Source organism: Vulpes lagopus, chromosome 15 (genome assembly GCF_018345385.1).
Source record: "Vulpes lagopus strain Blue_001 chromosome 15, ASM1834538v1, whole genome shotgun sequence".
NCBI classification, from domain to species: Eukaryota; Metazoa; Chordata; class Mammalia; order Carnivora; family Canidae; genus Vulpes; species Vulpes lagopus.
In genome coordinates, this window is record NC_054838.1 from 36133249 (window position 1) to 36153105 (window position 19857).

Genomic DNA, 19857 nt, shown 5'->3' on the forward strand with positions numbered 1-19857 from the left:
GCAGGGGCAAGGGGCAGAGGGCAGAGGGGCAGAGGGAGGCAGATGGGCAGAGGGGCAAGGGGCAGTGGGCAGAGGGCAGAGGCGGCAGGGGCAGAGGGAGAGGGGCAGAGGGCAGAGGGGCAGAGGGGCAGAGGGGCCAGAGGGGCAGAGGGGCAGAGGGGCAGAAGGGCAGAGCGGCAGAGGGCAGAGGGGCAGAGGGCAGAGGGGCAAGGGGCAGATGGGCAGAGGGGCAGAGCGGCAGATGGGCAGAGGGGGCAGAGGGGCAGAGGGCAGAGGGGCAGAGCGGCAGAGGGCAGAGGGGGCAGAGGGGCAGATGGGCAGAGGAGGGCAGAGGGCAGAGGAGGCAGAGGGGCAAGAGGGGCAGAGGGGCAGAGGGCAGAGGGCAGAGGGGCAGAGGGGCACAGGGCAGAGGGGCAGAGGGGGCAGAGGGGCAGAGGGCAGGGGCAGATGGGCAGAGGGGCAGAGGGGCAGAGGGCAGATGGGCAGAGGGGCAGAGGGGCAGAGGGGCAGAGGGGCAGATGGGCAGAGGGGCAGCAGAGGGGCAGAGCGGCAGAGGGGCACAGGGGCAGAGGGGCAGTGGGCAGAGGGGCAGAGGGGCAGAGGGGCAGATGGGCAGAGGGGCAGAGGGGCAGAGGGGCACAGGGGCAGAGCGGGCAGAGGGGCGATGGGCAGAGGGGCAGATGGGCAGAGCGGCAGAGGGGCAGAGGGGCAGATGGGCAGAGGGAGAGGGCAGAGGGGCAGAGCGGCAGAGGGGCAGAGGGGCAGAGGGGCAGAGGGGCAGAGCGGCAGAGGGGCAGAGGGGCAGAGCGGCAGAGGGGCAGAGGGGCAGAGGGGCAGAGGGGCAGAGGGGCAGAGGGGCACAGGGGCAGAGGGGCAGAGGGGCAGAGCGGCACAGGGGCAGAGGGGCAGAGGGGCAGAGGGGCAGAGCGGCAGAGGGGCAGAGGGGCAGAGGGGCAGAGGGGCAGAGGGGCAGAGGGGCAGAGGGCAGAGGGGCAGAGCGGCAGAGGGGCAGAGCGGCAGAGGGGCAGAGGGGCAGAGGGGCAGAGGGGCAGAGGGGCAGATGGGCAGAGGGGCAGAGGGGCAGAGCGGCAGAGGGGCAGAGCGGCACAGGGGCAGAGGGGCAGAGGGGCAGAGGGGCACGTCTCCGCAGACCCACCGCCTACCGGTTTACCAGTCGAGGGAGGCCGGGAGGGGGCGCGCGTTAGTGTGCACTCAGCAGGGTGCACTGCGGGGGTGAAAACGCGGGGAGAAGGCGGGAGGGCGCCGTCTCGGCGGCAAAAGCCTGCAGCGCGGGTCTTCGGCCGGGCCTCTTCTCTGTGCGGCCACCGGGAGGCGCGCCCGGCCCGCGGGAGCCCCTGCGCGGGGCGGCGGGGGGGCGGGGCGGGGGGCGGGGCAGCCCGTGCGCGCGCGTCGCCTTGGAAACGGAGGGCGCAGGCGCGGCGGCGGAGGGGGTGGGCCCGGCCCTCTGGCGGCGGGCGAGCGCGGACTGCGCGCCCCCTGCGGTGCTTCGGCTCCCGGACCCGGCAAGGCGCGGTCGCGGGCCTGGCGGGCCTCCTGCTGGGCCCCGACCCCTCCCGGTGCTGCACCTAAGGCTCGACCTCCCCGCCCACCCCGCCCACCCCCGCCATCCCGGGGGGGATCCCAGGGGGGGGTCCCTGCGCCCTCGGGCGTCCTCCCCCGAGCCCTGCTCCTGGACCGTTGGGCCCGCCGGGAGCGCTTCTCAGACCTCTTCACGCAGGACACAGAAACGGAAGATCTTTGATCTGATCAAAATATTAACCGCCTTGCAGTAGAACCCCCGCATGTGTTGCTCGTTTGCCCTTCTAGATCTTCCATTCCCGGAGGGCAGGATCTGAATTTGATTCAGGTTCGTAACCTTTTTTTTTTTCCCCCAGAAAGCCCCATATTATTTTTTTAATAATAAATTTATTTATTTTTTTTTTATTATTTTTTTTTATTTATTTATGATAGTCACAGAAAGAGAGAGAGAGGCAGAGACACAGGCAGAGGGAGAAGCAGGCTCCATGCACCGGGAGCCTGACATGGGATTCGATCCCGGGTCCCCAGGATCGCGCCCTGGGCCAAAGGCAGGCGCCAAACCGCTGCGCCACCCAGGGATCCCCAATAAATTTATTTTTTATTGGTGTTCAATTTACCAACATACAGAATAACACCCAGTGCTCATCCTGTCAAGTGCTCCCCTCAGTGCCCGTCACCCATTCACCCCCACCCCCCGCCCTCCTCCCCTTCCACCTCCCCTAGTTCGTCTCCCAGAGTTAGGGGTCTTCATGTTCTGTCTCCCTTCCTGATATTTCCTACCCTTCATGCCCTCACCTCACAGGCAGCCTCTAGCATACAGTAGATGCTCAGTAAACCAGTTCTTCCATTTGTTTGGAGCTTTATTGCTTGACAGTACTCCCAAAGTACTTGAGCTTCCTTGATAACCGTGGGAGGAGGCAGGAAAGATGAAGAGAACTCAGGATCAGGGGGTTTAGAGGCTTGTTTGGGGTTATAAAACTGATAGTGGAGGGGCTAGGACTAGACTCAAGCCTTGCTTGGCCTAGTGTTCTTAGCTCATTCCCAGTCTTGTGAATGCGTTGTGAGTGAAGGCTCACACACCCTTGCATCCTTCTCAGTACCAGTACACAGCCCTCCCCTGTGGGTACTTTCTGAGTGCCCTGAATGTTGTTGATGGCCTTAACCCTCACTCTCTCAGTCCATAGATTGGCTTCAGCTCCTCGCTCTGGATGCTGCAACATCCTTCTTTTACAACTTAGTTCAATTTCACACTACCTTGATTCTTCACTCTCCTTCTCACTCCATGATTAATTCTCTGTTAGGCAAGAGAGAGTTGAGGAGGAGGAGGAGAGGTGGAAGATGTCCCATTGAAGGAAAAAAGTATATACATATATATGTTTCTGTGAAGGCAGAGAAGGAAAATAATGAGATTGGGTATTTATCATTGTGTGTGTGATAACCGCTCATGGATTTCCTTATTGCCACCCCTAGACCAGGCTCCAGTAGATCTTTTTCATAATCACCACTGTTATTTGATGATAGAAACCTTTTTGTTCTCCATCATCAGAGTATGAAAATACTGCATGCATTTCCATGATCTTCACAATATTCTTTTCATGATTATGTTTCTTTTCTTTTGTGACATTTCTAAGCTTGAAGGACAGAAGGAGTTGGGGGGAAAATCTAGTTCTGGTTGCTAGATAAGTTAGTATAAGATAGTGCTTTTCAAACTATGTTATTAGCAATTCTGGATCAGAAGATAGACCAATTATTAAGCTAAGAATCCAGTATAATTTGGGAACTGCAGTTCAGAAATGTGCTACTGACCAAAGGATTTGCGCTGGCAAAGAAAACATGTGGCAATGTAATGTAAATCATCAATTAGGCAAGTGAAAGTTAAAAGTGTCATTTATCCAGATATTTTATTTATTATTTTTTAAAATATAAGGTACATTAATAATAGTTAACTTTATTATTATCTTTTTTTATTTTAAATAGGCTCTACACCCAACATGGGGTTTGAACTCAGAACCCTGAGACTGAGCCAACCAGGCACCTATATCCAGATATTTTTAAATACTTCAATTTGAGTATATGGTGGTTTAACAAGTATCTCCAAACTGGCTGTTTTACTTTTTAAAGCTATTTTGGACTGTATATACATGATCTATACAAAAGGAGGACTGAATTTGTTTGAAACTAACTTTTAGGTGATATTCTCACTACTAAAAGCCTTTAAATGAATTTAGAGTTTTTTTTTAACATATGCTGAAGAACACTTTTTAAATATTTAAAAATTGTATTAAAAATATGTTCTACCATAAAAGAGTATTTGCATTTAAAAGTGATTTACTGGGACACCTGTGTGGCTCAACGGTTGAGCATCTGCCTTCAGCTTAGGGCAAGATCCTGGAGTCCCAGGATCAAGTCCCACATCAGGCTCCCTGCGTGGAGCCTGCTTCTCCCTCTGCCTGTGTCTCTGCCTCTCTCTCTCTCTCTGTCATGAATAAATAAATAAAATCTTAATAAAATAAAATAAAATAAAATAAAATAAAATAAAATAAAATGATTTACTTTCAGGGCCCCCTGGGTGGATCAGTCAGTTGAGCATCCAACTCTTGATCTTGGTGCAAGTCTTGATCTAGGGTTGTGGATTTGAGCCCCACATTGGGCTCCATGCTGGGCGTGGAGCTTACCTTAAATAAATAAGTAAGTAAACAAACAAACATGATTTACTTTCTAAACTAAGGATATGTACGACATTATGAGCAAATAAATAGGGTCATTGGTAAAGAAAGTGAGTACACATGATTTGCAAGTCAGTCATTCAAATTAGACATTTATTGAACATCTAGTTTGCATCCATGGAAGATGCTGGCCTATGTTCCAACATATATTTTTTGAAAGTCCAAAGATGAAGTGATTAGTTGTTATTCAGTATTAAGGGAGTTGTATTTTGTTGAGAATGAATGCCATGAATGTTTTCAAATATATACTGCAGTTAACACTGTAATGAGATATTACTATATTATTGTTGTTGTTTATTAAAGTCACACATTTATAGGTAGGTAATAGCAGAGCCAAGACTAGATAGATTTCAAGACTTCCAACACCCACATAGAGATCTTTTAACTAAACCATACTCTCAACCTCTGATGGAATCTTATTCAGAACTTCTGCTATTACTAATGCTATTAAATGAATATCTTCCATTTTAATCTACATTTATATAAAAACATTGGCTAATCAACATCAGAATCCATTCTAAATGTCTGGAAAAGTATCAGGGCAGAGCTGCCATCCCTCCCAGCCTCCATAAAATTCGGAAAGAGTCAGTAGGAGGCTTCTGGATATTCGATATTCGTCCCAAATGAAAAAGAGTCATGAGGAACCTTCTAGATACTGAGCTAGGATCCTGAGAATCCATTTTTTGTTTTTTGGATAATTTTGCAGAGTAAAGTAAGACATGGGTTAACAGTACATTTGAAGAATGTGGCTATTATATGTCCATTTTTTCCAAACAGGCTTCTTACTTTTCAGTGAAAAGCACTTGGGGAATATATTTTGAAACATTTTCTGATGGGAAATGATTATGGAGTGGGCTCTGACAAGGCTGGACACCCAGTCTTTCAAACTCAGCTTCCTCACCTGCCCTCCCACCACGACGTATATTGAAAGCCCAGTGTTGGGCAGGCTGGGTGGCTCAGTGGTTTAGTGCCGCCTTCAGCCCAGGGTGTAATCCTGGAGACCCGGGATTGAGTCCCACTCGGGCTCCCTGTATGGAGCCTGTTTCTCCCTCTGCCTGTGTCTCTGCCTCTCTCTCTCTCTCTGTGTGTGTGTGTGTGTGTGTGTGTCTCTCATGAATAAATAAATAAAATCTTAAAAAAAAAAAGAAAAAGAAAAAAAGAAAGCCCAGTGTTGGGAGAGGAAAAACAGGCACAAAAGGTCACCCTGTAGTCACGATCTTGGGAGCATTCATTACATGCACAATCTTTCTAGTCTTTTAAAGTTGCTCATTATTTTTTTTGAAGTTCTGCTGGAGTATATTTCTTTGAGTAGCGATCTTGTCTCTTCATATTTTAAAATTAAGGGTCAGGTAAAGTGCCATGCACAGAGCAGGCACTAAATAGATGTTTGCAGTTACTGGCAAGCAGATCAAGTGTCCCTCTGCCAGGAATTATTCTTTGTGAAACCTTCCTGAAAGGTAATCACATTATTTTGTGAGTTTTTTTTCTAGGATTCTCACCTTTTGCTGAGATAGAAATCCTCTAGGTGGTCAAGAACTGTAAATCCTTGTAAATATTTATGAAAATCCCCATTGTTTGTAGGACATTATCAAATGTAGAAGTACTTAGTACTTTCTGAAGTAACGTCATTAGCTCGTTGCAAGAATGCATCTATTAAAAGGGCAACCGATGCTTCCTAATTTTCTGAAAAATATATAAAACAATGAATTAATATAGTTTTTGCATAAATGATTTGTGCTTAATGGATCCACATTTTCACTCATGTTTTATTAAAGTCCTTTGTCATGAGCCGCAGTTACGTAACTATACTTTAGTCAGAGAGTTTAGCCAGGTAACTGAGGTAATTGAGCACGATGAGGTCATCCCCCCGCCCCCAGCACCAGATGGGTACTGTAGGTGGAAACTGTAACACTTGATCTCTTCCATATGACTCAGAAAGAGAACTAGAGAACTAGACATCGAAGTTAGCATTTGTTTTAACTTTTAACTGAAATATTTATAGTAAAAATCACTGTCGAACAGTAACTGTTGTGAAATGAAACACTGGTCAGCATGCTATCTTTTTGTTCAATAGTCAAGTTAAAAACTCTAATTCTAAAATGGAAAATAATATAAAAATTCAACTCTGGGGATCCCTGGGTGGCGCAGTGGTTTGGCGCCTGCCTTTGGCCCAGGGCGCGATCCTGGGGTCGCTGGATCGAGTCCCGGGTCGGGCTCCCGGTGCATGGAGCCTGCTTCTCCCTCTGCCTCTCTCTCTCTCTGTGACTATCATAAATAAATTTAAAAAAAAAAAATATTTAAAAAAATTCAACTCTGCATCTAAAACAAAAGAAAGCAATTTTTTCTCAACTGAGAAGTTTCTGTGAACTATGATGGTATAAATGACACATTTTGGTGTGTAGATTATGGAATTATTCTCAAGACTTTCACATCTGAGAAGATATCACTTAATATATCACTGTCTTAATGTGCTAATTTTTTTTGTTGTATCACCTATATGCTTTTTAGTTGGAAAGTATTATAGTATGTTTCCATTCATGCATACTGGAGTCTGTTAGAGTATAGAGATGAACACATTTTGGCTGGAAAAGAAAAGTGTCAGACATAAAGACTGAGCCTTGATGGAGGTCTAGGTATGCAAGCATCATGTCTAGGAAAACATGTTTCATTTCAGAGAGATTTCCCACTGTGGATCTCAGTGATCTATGCAGATTACCAACTCAGTGACCTAAATCATTGATGAAGGTTGACAACAGCAAATCACACAGATTAGTTTTTCCACATATCATCATACTTAGCAACAGGCAGACATCCTCTGCTTTTCAGTTACCTGAAGTTTGAAGAAGCATGATCTGGAGTTTAACTAAAGGGGCATAAATACCTAACTAAGCCCTTTTTGTATGTCAGCCACTATGCTAGGTGCTTTAAATATTAGCTTATTTAATTCTTATGACAGCTTTTAAAGTAAAGTTTTTTTTCTCTCACTTTACAAATGATGAAACTGAAGCTCAAAAAGATTAATCTACTCAAGGTTCCATTGACAATAAGTGGTGGATCTGGGATTTAAACATGTCTGCCTGTTGGAGTGACTGGGTGATGGGCACTGAGGGGGGCACTTGGTGGGGATGAGCACTGGGTGTTATGCTAAATGTTGGCAAATTAAACTCCAATAATAAAAAATAAATTAAAAAAACATGTCTGCCTGATTCATCCATCCATTTTTTCATCTGACAAGGATTCATTGTGCATCTGTGTGGGGAAATAGAGTAATGCACAAGAATTATATCATCCCCACTTTCATGGAGTTTCCAGCCATCTAAATAAATAATTGTAAAGGCTACATTCTTTTTTTAAATATTTATTTATTTATTCATGAGAGACACAGACTGAGAGAGAGAGGCAGAGACACAGGCAGAGAGAGAAGCAGGCTCCTCACAGGGAACCCGATGCGGGACTCGATCCCAAATGCTGGGATCATGACCTGAGCCGAAGACAGGCGCCCAACTACTGAGCCACCCAGGCATCCCACAAAGGCTACACTCTTTCTACCATACCCAATTACTAATATTTTGAAGTTTAGGAACTCTTTTTTTTTTTTTTGAGATTAATGGAAATTAAAAAATAAAAATCTGTTAAGGGAGACTATGTAATCTGAAAAGAAGTACTTTAGTACCTATACAGAATCCAAGAAATATTCCTGTTTATAAATCTTTGAACGGTGAACCTGATTTTTCACTTTTAAAATGTATCATTTTTGACAATTTTTTTACTATTGATTAAAAAGCAATTAATAGCTGATGAGCGGTTACTGTTAATAATATTATTATTACTCTTATTTTGCATTTGTAAACCTTTTAGCCCCTTAAAAAACATTTGAATATGTGCTTTTATTTGCTCTTTATAACGATCCTGGCCAAACCTAATTCTTCTGGGGTCTAGTTTCTTGGTGTTCATAGAAAGTTGTACTTTTGTTTTATCTTAGTTTTAAAAAAATTAACAGACATTTCCTGAACTCCTACTATATGCAGTGCAGTCTGCCAAACACTGTGGTGGAATAAAATGACTGAAAAAGTTAAGTCCTTGTTCTTAAAAATGCTTGAGAGGGAAAACAGATGTAGATGGATAACATAAGGGGATGAGTCTCTTAGAAAGTTTTGGGTGGGGAAATGCTGTACCTGGGCATGGAACTTACCAGACTCAAGAATCTGTTGATTCATTGTGTCCCAGCATTGTGGTAGGTAATAGGTCTGGAGACCTGGAGACCTGAAATGAAAAAGAAAACAAAACAGTTCTAAATTAAGTCCCAGCAGTTCCTTATCTTGAGTAAACACAAGTAGAGGAGCAAAGACAGAATTTATTTACTTTTCCCATTTCTTTTCAAACAGGTATGCTTCTTACTAACTAAGCAACACAATGGATAACACAGCAAAAGCAAATAAAAAGGATGTTCAAGATGGACCACACAAAGAAGTCAAATTGCCTACTAGTGAAGCACTTCTAGACTACCAGTAAGTTTCAATTATGAAATCCAAATGTTCCCATGTGTAAATGGAAATCATTATTAAGATTCATATAACTCCAAGTGGAAAGTGATGCACTCAAAAGCTGTCAAGAGAGACTGGAGGTAGATTGGAAGCATAATTTCACTCTTGTGCTATGTGCATATTTTTAAAGTTTTTGAAACTTTGACTATAATATTTTTCAAGTAGTAGCAGTGAAACAGCATTCATTAATGTGGTTTGGCTTCCTCTCTCCCACCACTCTCCCACATACTGTATACACAGTTTGTATATAACAGCTGGCTGACCTCATAAAATATGATTATGTCTAAAAGTATTGATGCTGATTTTTGGCTTATTAATAGGTTTATTGTAACATGGAATAGTTAGCATACATTTATAGAAGAGTTCATTTCTAGACATTCCAATGAGCATTATCTCCAATGGCTACAGATCAAATCCAAATGATACAATTATTTTTAAAAAAGATTTTATTTATTTATTCATGAGAGACACAGAGAGAGAGAGAGGCAGAGACACAGGCAGAGGGAGAAGCAGGCTCTATGCAGGGAGCCCAACGCAGGATCCGATCCCGGGACTCCAGGACCAAGCCTTGGGCCAAAGGCAGGCGCTAAACCGCTGAGCCACCCAGGGATCCCCCTGATACAATTATTTTTTTAAAATTTTTAAATTTTTAAAAAGATTTATTTATTTATTTATTTATTTATTTATTTATTTATTTATTTATGATAGACACACACACACACAGAGGCAGAGACACAGGAGGAGGGAGAAGCAGGCTCCATGCCGGGAGCCTGACATGGGACTCAATCCCGGGACTCCAGGATCGCGCCCTGGGCCAAAGGCAGGCACCAAACCGCTGAGCCAGCCAGGTATCCCCGATACAATTATTTTTAATGAAAATATTTCTTAGTGTCTCACTCCCAGGAGCTGGAGACAAAACTAGAGGTAATACATATTCTATGCTTATGTTTTATCCAATTCATAGATAGTAAATTCCTGGTGAGATTTTGAACCTCAGTTTTTGGCACGAGGTAGGTTTTTAATGTATAAGTCTTAGGAAGTAAATGAATTCATTTCAGTCCTTTTCATATAAGAATGTACTTCATAACCCTCAACAAAGTAGGTTTAGAAAGAACATACCTCAATGTAATAAGGGCTATGTATGAAAACAGCTCATCTAACACCATACCCAGTGGTGAAAAACTGAGAGCTTTTCCCCTAAGGTCAGGAAAAAGATAGGGATGTCCACTCTCACCACTTTTATTCCAGAGTCCTAGCCACAGCAATCAGACAAAAAGAAATAAAAGGCATCCATATTGGTAAGGAAGAAGTAAAATTTTCACTATTTGCAAATGACATGACGCTATATATATAGAAAAATACTAAAGGTTCCACCAAAAACCTACTAGAAATGACAAATGAAATCAAGAAAGTCACAGGATACAAAATCACTATACAGAAATCTGTTGCATTTCTATACACTAATAATGAAGCAGTAGACAGAGAAATTAAGAAAGCAACCCCATTTACAAATGCCCCAAAAAGAATAAAATAGCTAGGTGTAAGCTTAACAAAGGAGGTTAAAGACCTGTACTCAGAAAACTATAAAACATTGATGAAAGAAATTGTAGGTGATGCAAACAAATGGAAAGATATTCCATGCTCATGAATTAGAAGAACAAATATTGTTAAAATATCCATGCTACCTAAAGCAATCTACACATTTAATGAAATCCCTATCAAATTCCAATAGCATTTTTCACGGAACTAGAACAAATAATCCTAAAATTTTTGTATGGAACCACGAAAGACCCTGAATAGCCAAAGCAATCGTGAAAAAGAACAACACTGGAGGTATCACAATCCCAGATTTCAAGATATACTACAAAGCAGTAGTAACCCAAACAATATGGTATTGGCACAAAAATAGACACATAGATCAATAGCACAGAATAGAGTGCTCAGAAATAAACCGATGCTTATATGATCAACCAATTTTCGACAAATGAGGCAAGAATATACACAATAGAAGAAAAAGAGATCTCTTTGATACATGGTGTTGAAAAACAGCACAACCACATGCAAAAGAATGAAGTTGGGCCATCCTCTCACATCATACATAAAAATAAGCTCAAAATGGATTAAGGACTTAAGTGTGAGACCTGAAACTATAAAAATCCTAGAAGGGAGCATAGACAGTAATTTCTCTAACTTTGGCCATAGCAACATTTTTCTGGATATGTCTCCAGAAGCAAAGGAAATAGAAGCAAAAATAAACTATTGGGACTACATCAAAATAAAAAGCTCTGCACAGCAAAAGAAACAATGAACAAAACTAAAAGGTAACCTACTAAATAGAAGATACTCACAAATAACATCCAATAATGAGTTAGTATCCAAAATATATAAAGAACTGATACAACTGAACACACACACACACACACGCACAAATCCAATTAAAAATTGGCAGAAGACATGAGCAAACATTTCTCCAAAGAAGATATTCAGATGGTCAACAGACACTTGAAAAGATGCTCAACATCACTCATCCATCAGAAAATGCAAATCAAAACTACAATGAGATATCACCTCACACCTGTTAGAATGGCTAACATCAAAAATACAATGATGTATTTTTTCCTTTCTTCATGCGAAGAAAAGGAAAATCATCCACTGTTGGTAGGAATGCAAACTGATCTAGCCACTGTGGAAAACAGTATGAAGGTTAAAAATAGACTATTCTACAGTTCAGTAATTACACTACTCAAAAAATATAAAAACACTAATTCAAAGGGATACACACACCCCTATGTTTATTGCAGCATTATTTACAATAGCCAAACTATGGAAGCAGCCCAAGTGTCCATCAATAGATGAATGGATAAAGCAGAATGGATAATATATATATATGTATCTATATATATATTTATATACAGTTATACATAATATATGTATATGTTTATATGTTCATTATAATATATATGTATATGATTCAGCCAGAAAAACTGCACTGGAATTAAAATTTTAAATATATATATATATTTAAAGTATGTACTTCATTCATGCTTTTACTGAACAAATACTTGAATGTTTACCAAGTCCAAGGCAAGTGCTGGAAGACAGCAACAAACAGATCACCTAGTTCCTGGCCTGATGAGGCATGGGAGGCAGATATTGGACAACTACTTCAAGCTTTAAAAAAAATTGTATAGCTACAATTAAGACATTATGAAAGAAAAGTGTAGGGTGTTGTGCGACAATTTAACTAAAGGTCTTGATATGGTCAGAGGGGTCAGGAAAAACTTGTTTGAGAAAGTGACATTGCAACTGATATCTGGAAGAGGAACAGTTGTTATGGAGACATAGAATGAAGGAGAGAAAGGCTTATGGAAAAGATGCTGGGGTAAGGGAGAACTTTTCACAGTCCAGTAACTGAGAGAAGGCAGAAATGTGGGAGAGAGGGTAGGAGCCACCTGCTGCTATATAGGCAACTGTCAGATCAGCCAAGCCCTGTGGAACATGTGGGATTTGGAAATAGGAAATTATTGAAAGGGGGAACAAGGCTGAAAGTGCAGAACCCGTGATGCTGGTGACTGGCCTGTGATGCTGGCCCTTAAGAGATTTGGGGTTTTTTTGTTTTTTGTTTTTTAGATTTTATTTTTATTTATTAGAGAGAGAGAGAAACAGAGACTGTGATAGAGAGCATACGCAAGGGGAGGAGCAGGGGGAGAAGGAGAAGCAGACTCCCTGCTGAGCAGGGAGCCTGATGTGGGGCTCCATCCCAGGACCCTGGGATCATGACCTGAGCCAAAGGTGGACGCTTAACCAACTGAACCACCGAGGTGCCCCAAGAGTTTTTTTTAAACATTCATAGAAAAATCCATCTCCTTATTCTTGAGAAACTCCAAATCTACCTGTCTATTCTTTTTAGAGGACAGTGAGTGAATGGGTCAGAACACTAAGAGAGAAACACCCATGGGAAGGGACTTTCAACAAAGTTCCCTTTTATTTTCTACTTGAGACATTAAGTTATAACCAGAAACTACATGCACTCATCTGTCAGCATAACGGAAAACTTGTTCATCTCATCTTTGGAGAGGTGGACAAAAAGCCAGGCTCTGTGAATACAACCTGGTCTCTAACTTGTTCCTATGGTTTACACTGATGACATCCAAATATAACTGTTTCTTTCTCTTCTAGGTCAGCCAGAGGCCAGTATTTCTATTCTTTAACAGAGGTTTACAAAGAGACAAACATTTAAAAATTCTTATGATCTAGTGCAAGATGTAAATTGAACATCTCATATTTTTGTTCTCTCCTTTGTTAAGACTAAATAAATAATCTCATGGACTGAAACAGTCAAGGCCTTGCTCTACCATGCTCTGCTAGTTACACTTGACTCACTCCATGTGTTCCCAGGCGACAGAACTTTTGTCACATGACAAATAACCAAAACACACACCTCACTTTCTGAGAAAAGATTGACCAAATATCCTGTGGCAGCATCTTATGTTTCTCTTATATAATCTCATCTAACAAAGAGCTGGGAGCACATAGTAGATAGTCAATGATTTCTGGACAACTAAACTTTTTTTTAAAATCTGTCCCAAGAATATAAGGTCATGATCCTCTATGGTTGTTTGTGAAGAGCTGAGACTGCCAATGCAAAATCTATAATCATCATCTCTAGGTAATTGTGGTTTTATTTTTTCCTTTATATTTGCTTTTCCCATAGTTTTCTACAACGAGTATGAATATAGATATAGAAATAGGTATAGATATGATTATAGGTTAAAAAATAGATACAAGTATACATTTTTTTTTAAAACATTCAGATTAGGGGTGCCTGGGTGGCATAGTCGGTTAAGCGTCTGACTCTTGGTTTCAACTCAGGTCATGATCTTGGGGTTATGAGAATGAGCCCCATGTCAGGCTCTGCGCTCAACTCAGAGTCTGCTTGGGATTCTCTCTCCCTCTCCCTCAGCCCCTCCCACCCCATGCTTTCACTCTCTCTCTCTGAAAAAAAAAAAAAAATCCAGATTTATTTGTTTTCCTTCTCAGAATTTTCAGTCAAATTGCCTGGAGGTAAAAAGTTGACACATTAATAACATCTTAATAATTCAGAGAAGAAAGGGGAAAAGTAACCCATTGTATTACTAACCATTTCATATCACTGTGCTTTAGAATAGTGTATCCTTTTCAAACTGCTTTAAATGTATTATCTCATTAGTTTATCATTGCATTTGCTTCAGTACTTAGCACTGACACTTTTAGTGTCACATGTGCACTACCATGGCACCTAAGGGAGATATGAAAAGAAAAAGATACATAGAGAACAGTGAGACTTGAATTTCCACAGTGGCTAATAGTGTTGAGTTCTAAAGTGCAGTTTCATCTTCATGAGACCCATGGAAGTTGAAGTAGATTCCAAGGAAAGGCTCAACTGACTTAGACCTACACCTACCATGTGAGCCACAGTTGGGGCAACAAAGCCACCAAAACCTTTAGGGCAAGTCAGAATTGCCCCTGAGGCCTGCTGGTACTCTTAGATCTTTCTGAACTGCTCACAAGGAACATAAGACAAAGCCCCAGGTCATTTGCTCCTGACTGCTCTAAGTGGAGAGGTGGTAGATTCAGTGTAGGATTGCCAGATACAGCAAATAAAATTATAGGATGCCAAATTAAATTTGAATTTCAAATAAATGGGAAATATTTTTTAGTTTAAGTGTCTGCCATGCAGGATCTGGGGTTGGGGCTGAATGCAGTCTCCAGAGCCATCTTTGCACACTCAGTCATCACCAAGCAAGCCTCTCAGCTGAAACCAGGAATAAGTCTGTTAATCAGACCATGCAAAGACTCAGTCTCAACCAATGGACACCATATACTTGAGATTCATTTGCCTGCTTCACCCATGCAGAGAGTGAATTACGTTACCATATTTATAATGGTATAATTTGCATAAATTTGCATGAGCCTTTTTCAGATAATTCTCATTTACATTATTTTAATTTTTCTCCTTAAAAATGGGAGATAGAGAAGGCACTCTTTCAGAATTTTTGCACACCTAAGCTTTATTTTTTTAAAGATTTTATTTATCTATTTGACGGAGGGAGAGAGAAAGAGCACAAGCAGGGGAAGCAGCAGAGGGAGAAGGAAAAGCAGGCTCCTTGCTGAGGGGGGAGCCCTACGTGGGGTTCCATCCCAGGACCCCAGGATCATGACCCAAGCAGAGGGCAGACACTTAACCGACTGACCTACCCAGATGCCCTCACACCTAAGCTTTAGGTGGGAAGTAAAAAACATGGTTTATATCCACTACTGTTTGGAAACCACCTGTGCATAGTAGTCCCTTCTGTTTACTATCCTTATCATAGCCTGTTATGTCCCCCATAACAATAGGTAAATAATATGCTTGGGTGTTTACTTCTTTTTTGTTTAGTGAAATGTAAGCTCCTTGGGGGCAAGGATCATGGAAGTATTGTTCCACACTATCTCCATAATGCCCTAAACAATACTGGGCACAGAGCAGCAGCTCATTAAATCTTATTTGTGCTGTATGTGGTTGTCTGTGTGACTGCATGAAAGGGAACAATGATCAATGTAAACTGCAGAATTTTGGAACTGAAAAAATATAGAGCTCATCGCCTTCAATTCTCTTACTTCCAGAAAAGTAAGCCATGGCCTAACGAGGTTGAGAGTCCTTGGGCAGTCAGTGGAGAAGCAGTACTGAAGTCCAAGTTTCACAGTATCCAAACAGAGCACTTTTGCCACTAAAGGAATTGCTTGTTTTGTTTTTATGGTGCATTTTCTCATCATTGAGAAAGAAGATTTATTTTACTCTGTACTGAATACACAATGTCACACATATAAATGATATTTTGGAGGAAGGGCTGAGGATATAAGATTCAGATTCAACTGAAATTTTCTAAGCACCTACTTTACCCTAGAAACATTCACATACAATTCTTATTTTAATCTTTAAAGGATTAGAGCTAGGTATTGTTATCACCACTGACAGGTTGAAAATTGATGCTCAGAGAAGTGACTTGCCTGAGATCATATAGGTAAGAAGTGACAGGAACGTGATGGCAAACAAGAGTCTCTCCTTTTGTAATGACCTCTAAGTTCACTACACCATACAGGTGCTATATTTTTGTTTTGCTTTTTTTTTTTTTTAAGATTTATTGATTTATTTATTCATGATAGAGAGAGAGAGAGAGGGAGAGAGAGAGAGGCAGAGACACAAGCAAAAGCTCCATGCCGGGAGCCCAACATGGGACTCGATCCCGCAACTCCAGGATCGCGCCCTGAGCCAAAGGCAGGCACTAAACCGCTGAGCCACCCAGTGACTGTTTTGCTTTGTTTTAATGGAGGCAAGATGTTTATGTGAAGCTGTTTCCACTGTGTTACTTTGGTCTCATATTTATTTATTTATTTTTAGGATTTATTTATTCATGAGAGACACACAGAGAGAGGCAGAGACATAGGCAGAGAGAGAAACAAGCTCCATGCAGGGGATCCTGGGACTGCGGGATGAGCCAAAGGCAGGTGATCAACCGCTGAGCCACCCAGGCATCCCTGGTCTCAGATTTAAAGTTAAAAGATTTGAGGGGTAATAGAGAAATAGAGATACATAGCACTTCAGATAGCTATCAAATGGCCTATATCAAAGTCTTTCTCTACTGTTCAGTCTCTCCTTTGTACCTGACAGATGCTCAACAAATACTTGTTGGGTATGAAAGAAATGTATTTGTGCCAGAAAAACCTTTATTATTTATAGAAGAGATGGTAGGGTAACTGGTGACAGGCACTAAGGACGGCACATGATGAGATGAGCACTAGGTGTTATACTATATGTTGGCAAATTGAATTTAAATAAAATTAAATTTAAAAAAAAAAAGGAAGAGATGGCATACTAACGAACTTGAACCAGAGATACGTCTCATTTATCTTAGTATTTCAAGAAGGTGTGTCTGCCCTTATATAAAGTCTTTATCTTGTCATTTTTGTCTGAATTTTTAGAATTCTAGAGAACATGTTTTATGTGTGCCCTTCCCTAGGTTTCCTTTAAGCTGAATTATTTATAAATAATTAGAAAGTATACAAATTATGACTGTGAAATACAAATGGGGATTGATATAGGAAAAAACTTGAAGTTATCTCTCCAACATATATTTTAGTGAGTAAAATATACTCAGAAACACACAAAAAGGGTAGCCCTGGTGGCTCAGAAGTTTAGTGCCACCTTTAGCCCAGGGTGTGATCCTGGAGTCCCGGGATCAAGTCCCACATCGGGCTCCCTGCATGGGGCCTGCTTCTCCCTCTGCCTGTGTCTCTGCCTCTCTCTCTCTCTGTGTCTCTCATGAATAAATAAATAAAATCTTAAAAAAAAAAAAGAAACACACAAAAAAATCACTTAAGAAGGTATCTTATCCCTAAATGTGTTTTTATAATATATTTAATACTTTATTTCAATCTAAATAGTTTATATTTGTCTCATGAATTTTCCTAGATGAGTAATTGTAACACATCTTATCTTTGTTTATTATCAGCTGTCAAATAAAGGAAAATGCAGTAGAACGATATATGGCTCAAATAAAGAGACTTAGAGAAAAGAACCAAAAGTATCATGAAAGAGTGAGTATAACATTTAAAGCTTATATCTAGTTATTAAACATTTACACAAATGCCTTAAAAATTTGTGAATTATGATTACATGTACTTTAGGAAATTATCCTCTTTAGTGCTTGGAATTGATATTTACAATCTAAGTTTTGGTACATATAAGACAAGTGGGCACTGCTGTTCCTGTTATATTAATTACCATGTCAAAGGAAGTCAGCTTGAGCTGTGTTATTTAGATCATGATGACCTGGATCTTGTGTTCAAAAATTTTAAGGCTCAGAAACCACATTTTTTAAAAGACTATTTATTTGAGAGAGAGAGAGGGAGAAAACAAGCATTGAGGGGAACGGAGGAGAAGGAGAAGCAGGGTCCCTGCTGAGGAGGGATCCTGAAGCAGGACTTGATCCCAGGACCCGGGGATCATGACCTGAGCCGAAGGCAGACACTCAACCCACTGAACCACCCAGGTGCCCCCCTGGAACCACATTTATGTTTTAATTTCTTATTTTTTCAAATGACAAAACATTGGTTCTCTATTTTTAATTTCTGTATCTTTTTTGCTTCTAGATTGTCAGAGGATACATATGTAAATATTATTTGAAAAGTATAATCTCAATTGTTAAAGTGACTGTTTACGATGATACAATATTTTTACAAAAACAGATTGAAATGAATATCAAAGCCATGTATATGACTATCATGACTAAAGATGGGCAGAAATAGTTAAGAAGCAGTAAGTGATAATTAACACAACTTATCCCTTAAGGTGTCTCATAAATGAGGAACTACTGAGACTATTCCCTACTAAAGCATTCATATGGACTCTACAACTTCCACAGATAATTTTTATTTGGCTTTCATCTGAAATGACTATATCTACAAGTTTTAATGGAGCCTCCAATAACGTGGGGATTTTTGTCTTCTGAATAGAACTAATCAGATCATTCATTCAGCAATATTTATTGGGCTAGACATGCCATGGTGGTGATATAACTGTGACCCTGAATTGTCAGGGTTCTCCAGGATCAGTCACTAGACTCCAACAGAAACTCAGATCTGTGGATGAGAAGGGAAAGGGGAACTTTTGTCTAGGTGTCTGGATGCAATTCTATGTGATGAGATGCACAGTATGTGAGAGGAGTGAGCTGCCATCACAGGACCAATGCACTTCCCCCAGTGGTCACCACTGGGACTCTGGCGTCATCCTCAGACTTACATTTGGTTGTGCAAAGGACAACAGATCCAGACTGAGGAATCTCTTTCCTATAGACCCTCATTTGAAGCCAGAAACAAAATTCTTCTTTTCATGGATATTTACCCAAGAATGGGATAGCCCTACACCTTCTTTTGGGGACATAAGGGGACCCAGCAGTGAGGAGCATGGAGGGGCAGACTCCAGCTGCAACTATATTTATCTGTTTCTCTCTGTGTAAGCTGCTAATGCAGCAGTTTAAGCTGCCACCATCTCTCCCCTATCTTTCTTCAGTTGGGTACATTTTCCACAGTGCAAACCCACGGATACTGTAAATCTTTCAGTGCTTAAAACCCTACAGTGGCTGCCTATTGTACAGAAAATGAAATCCACGCTCCTTACTGAAATCTTTGAGGCCCTACAAAATCTGACCTCTGCTCACCTCTCCTGCCTTATCTCCAGTCGTTCTACCCTTCACTTACCACTGCTTCTTTTAAATCTTGGAAAAACCCAGTCTCCCTGGTTATTGTACCTTCATGCAGGCTGTTTCATCTTCCCGGAATGCTCTTCTCTTGGCTAGCTCCGTTTCATTCCCCCGAACTAAGCTGGGATGCTGCATACAAATGTTATTATTAAATTGAGAGCTCTTTAGGGAACAGCAATCAAATCTTACTTTGTTTCTCAGGAAGGGTCCAGCATGGATAAGTTATCAATAAATATTTATTGAGTTGATTCACACTAACACCTGTGGAAGGAAAAATTTTTGAGGTCATGGATATTTAATTGCTAAGTTAAATATGATTCATTAATAAGACATACTTTTCTTTTCATTTAGGTCAGAAATCAGAAATACCGCTTCATCCTTCCTACAAGTTATCTCTTCTCTTGTGTGAGTTTTGTTTGGACTCTCACTTCATTTATTATCTCCCTTTCTGCATTCACTGCTCCACTTACCTCATTAGACATTTCATAGTTCACTGTGTCCACTTCCTTACCTCAGATTCATTCTTTTACTCCTGCTACTCCACCACAACTGCTAAGGCAGAAGTTATTAATGACCAATTAGCCAAGTCCAGTGGCTTCTCGCTAGTCCTTGTTACCCCTTGTGCCTTCAGCAGTCATTGCTGTCAGCTTGAAACTCTCTTTCTTTGGCTGCCAGGACATCACTCTCCTTGATATTCCCCACTATTCACCAACCCATTTCATGTTTCTCATTCATTGCTCTTTTTTTGGACCTATCCCTAAATTAGTA

The 19857-nt window shown here is 41.3% G+C and overlaps 1 protein-coding gene across 1 annotated transcript in view; it reads left to right on the forward strand.

The window, feature by feature from the left end:
* The first annotated feature begins 1392 nt into the window (after positions 1-1392).
* The window catches only part of CCDC83 (coiled-coil domain containing 83), a 48078-nt gene continuing 29613 nt past the window's right edge, over positions 1393-19857 (forward strand). The window contains exons 1-3 of the mRNA XM_041729974.1: positions 1393-1867; positions 8651-8773; positions 17341-17425. Coding sequence (XP_041585908.1) covers positions 8679-8773; positions 17341-17425 — 180 coding nt within the window. The 5' untranslated portion in view covers positions 1393-1867; positions 8651-8678. The remainder of the gene's footprint in view (positions 1868-8650; positions 8774-17340; positions 17426-19857) is intronic.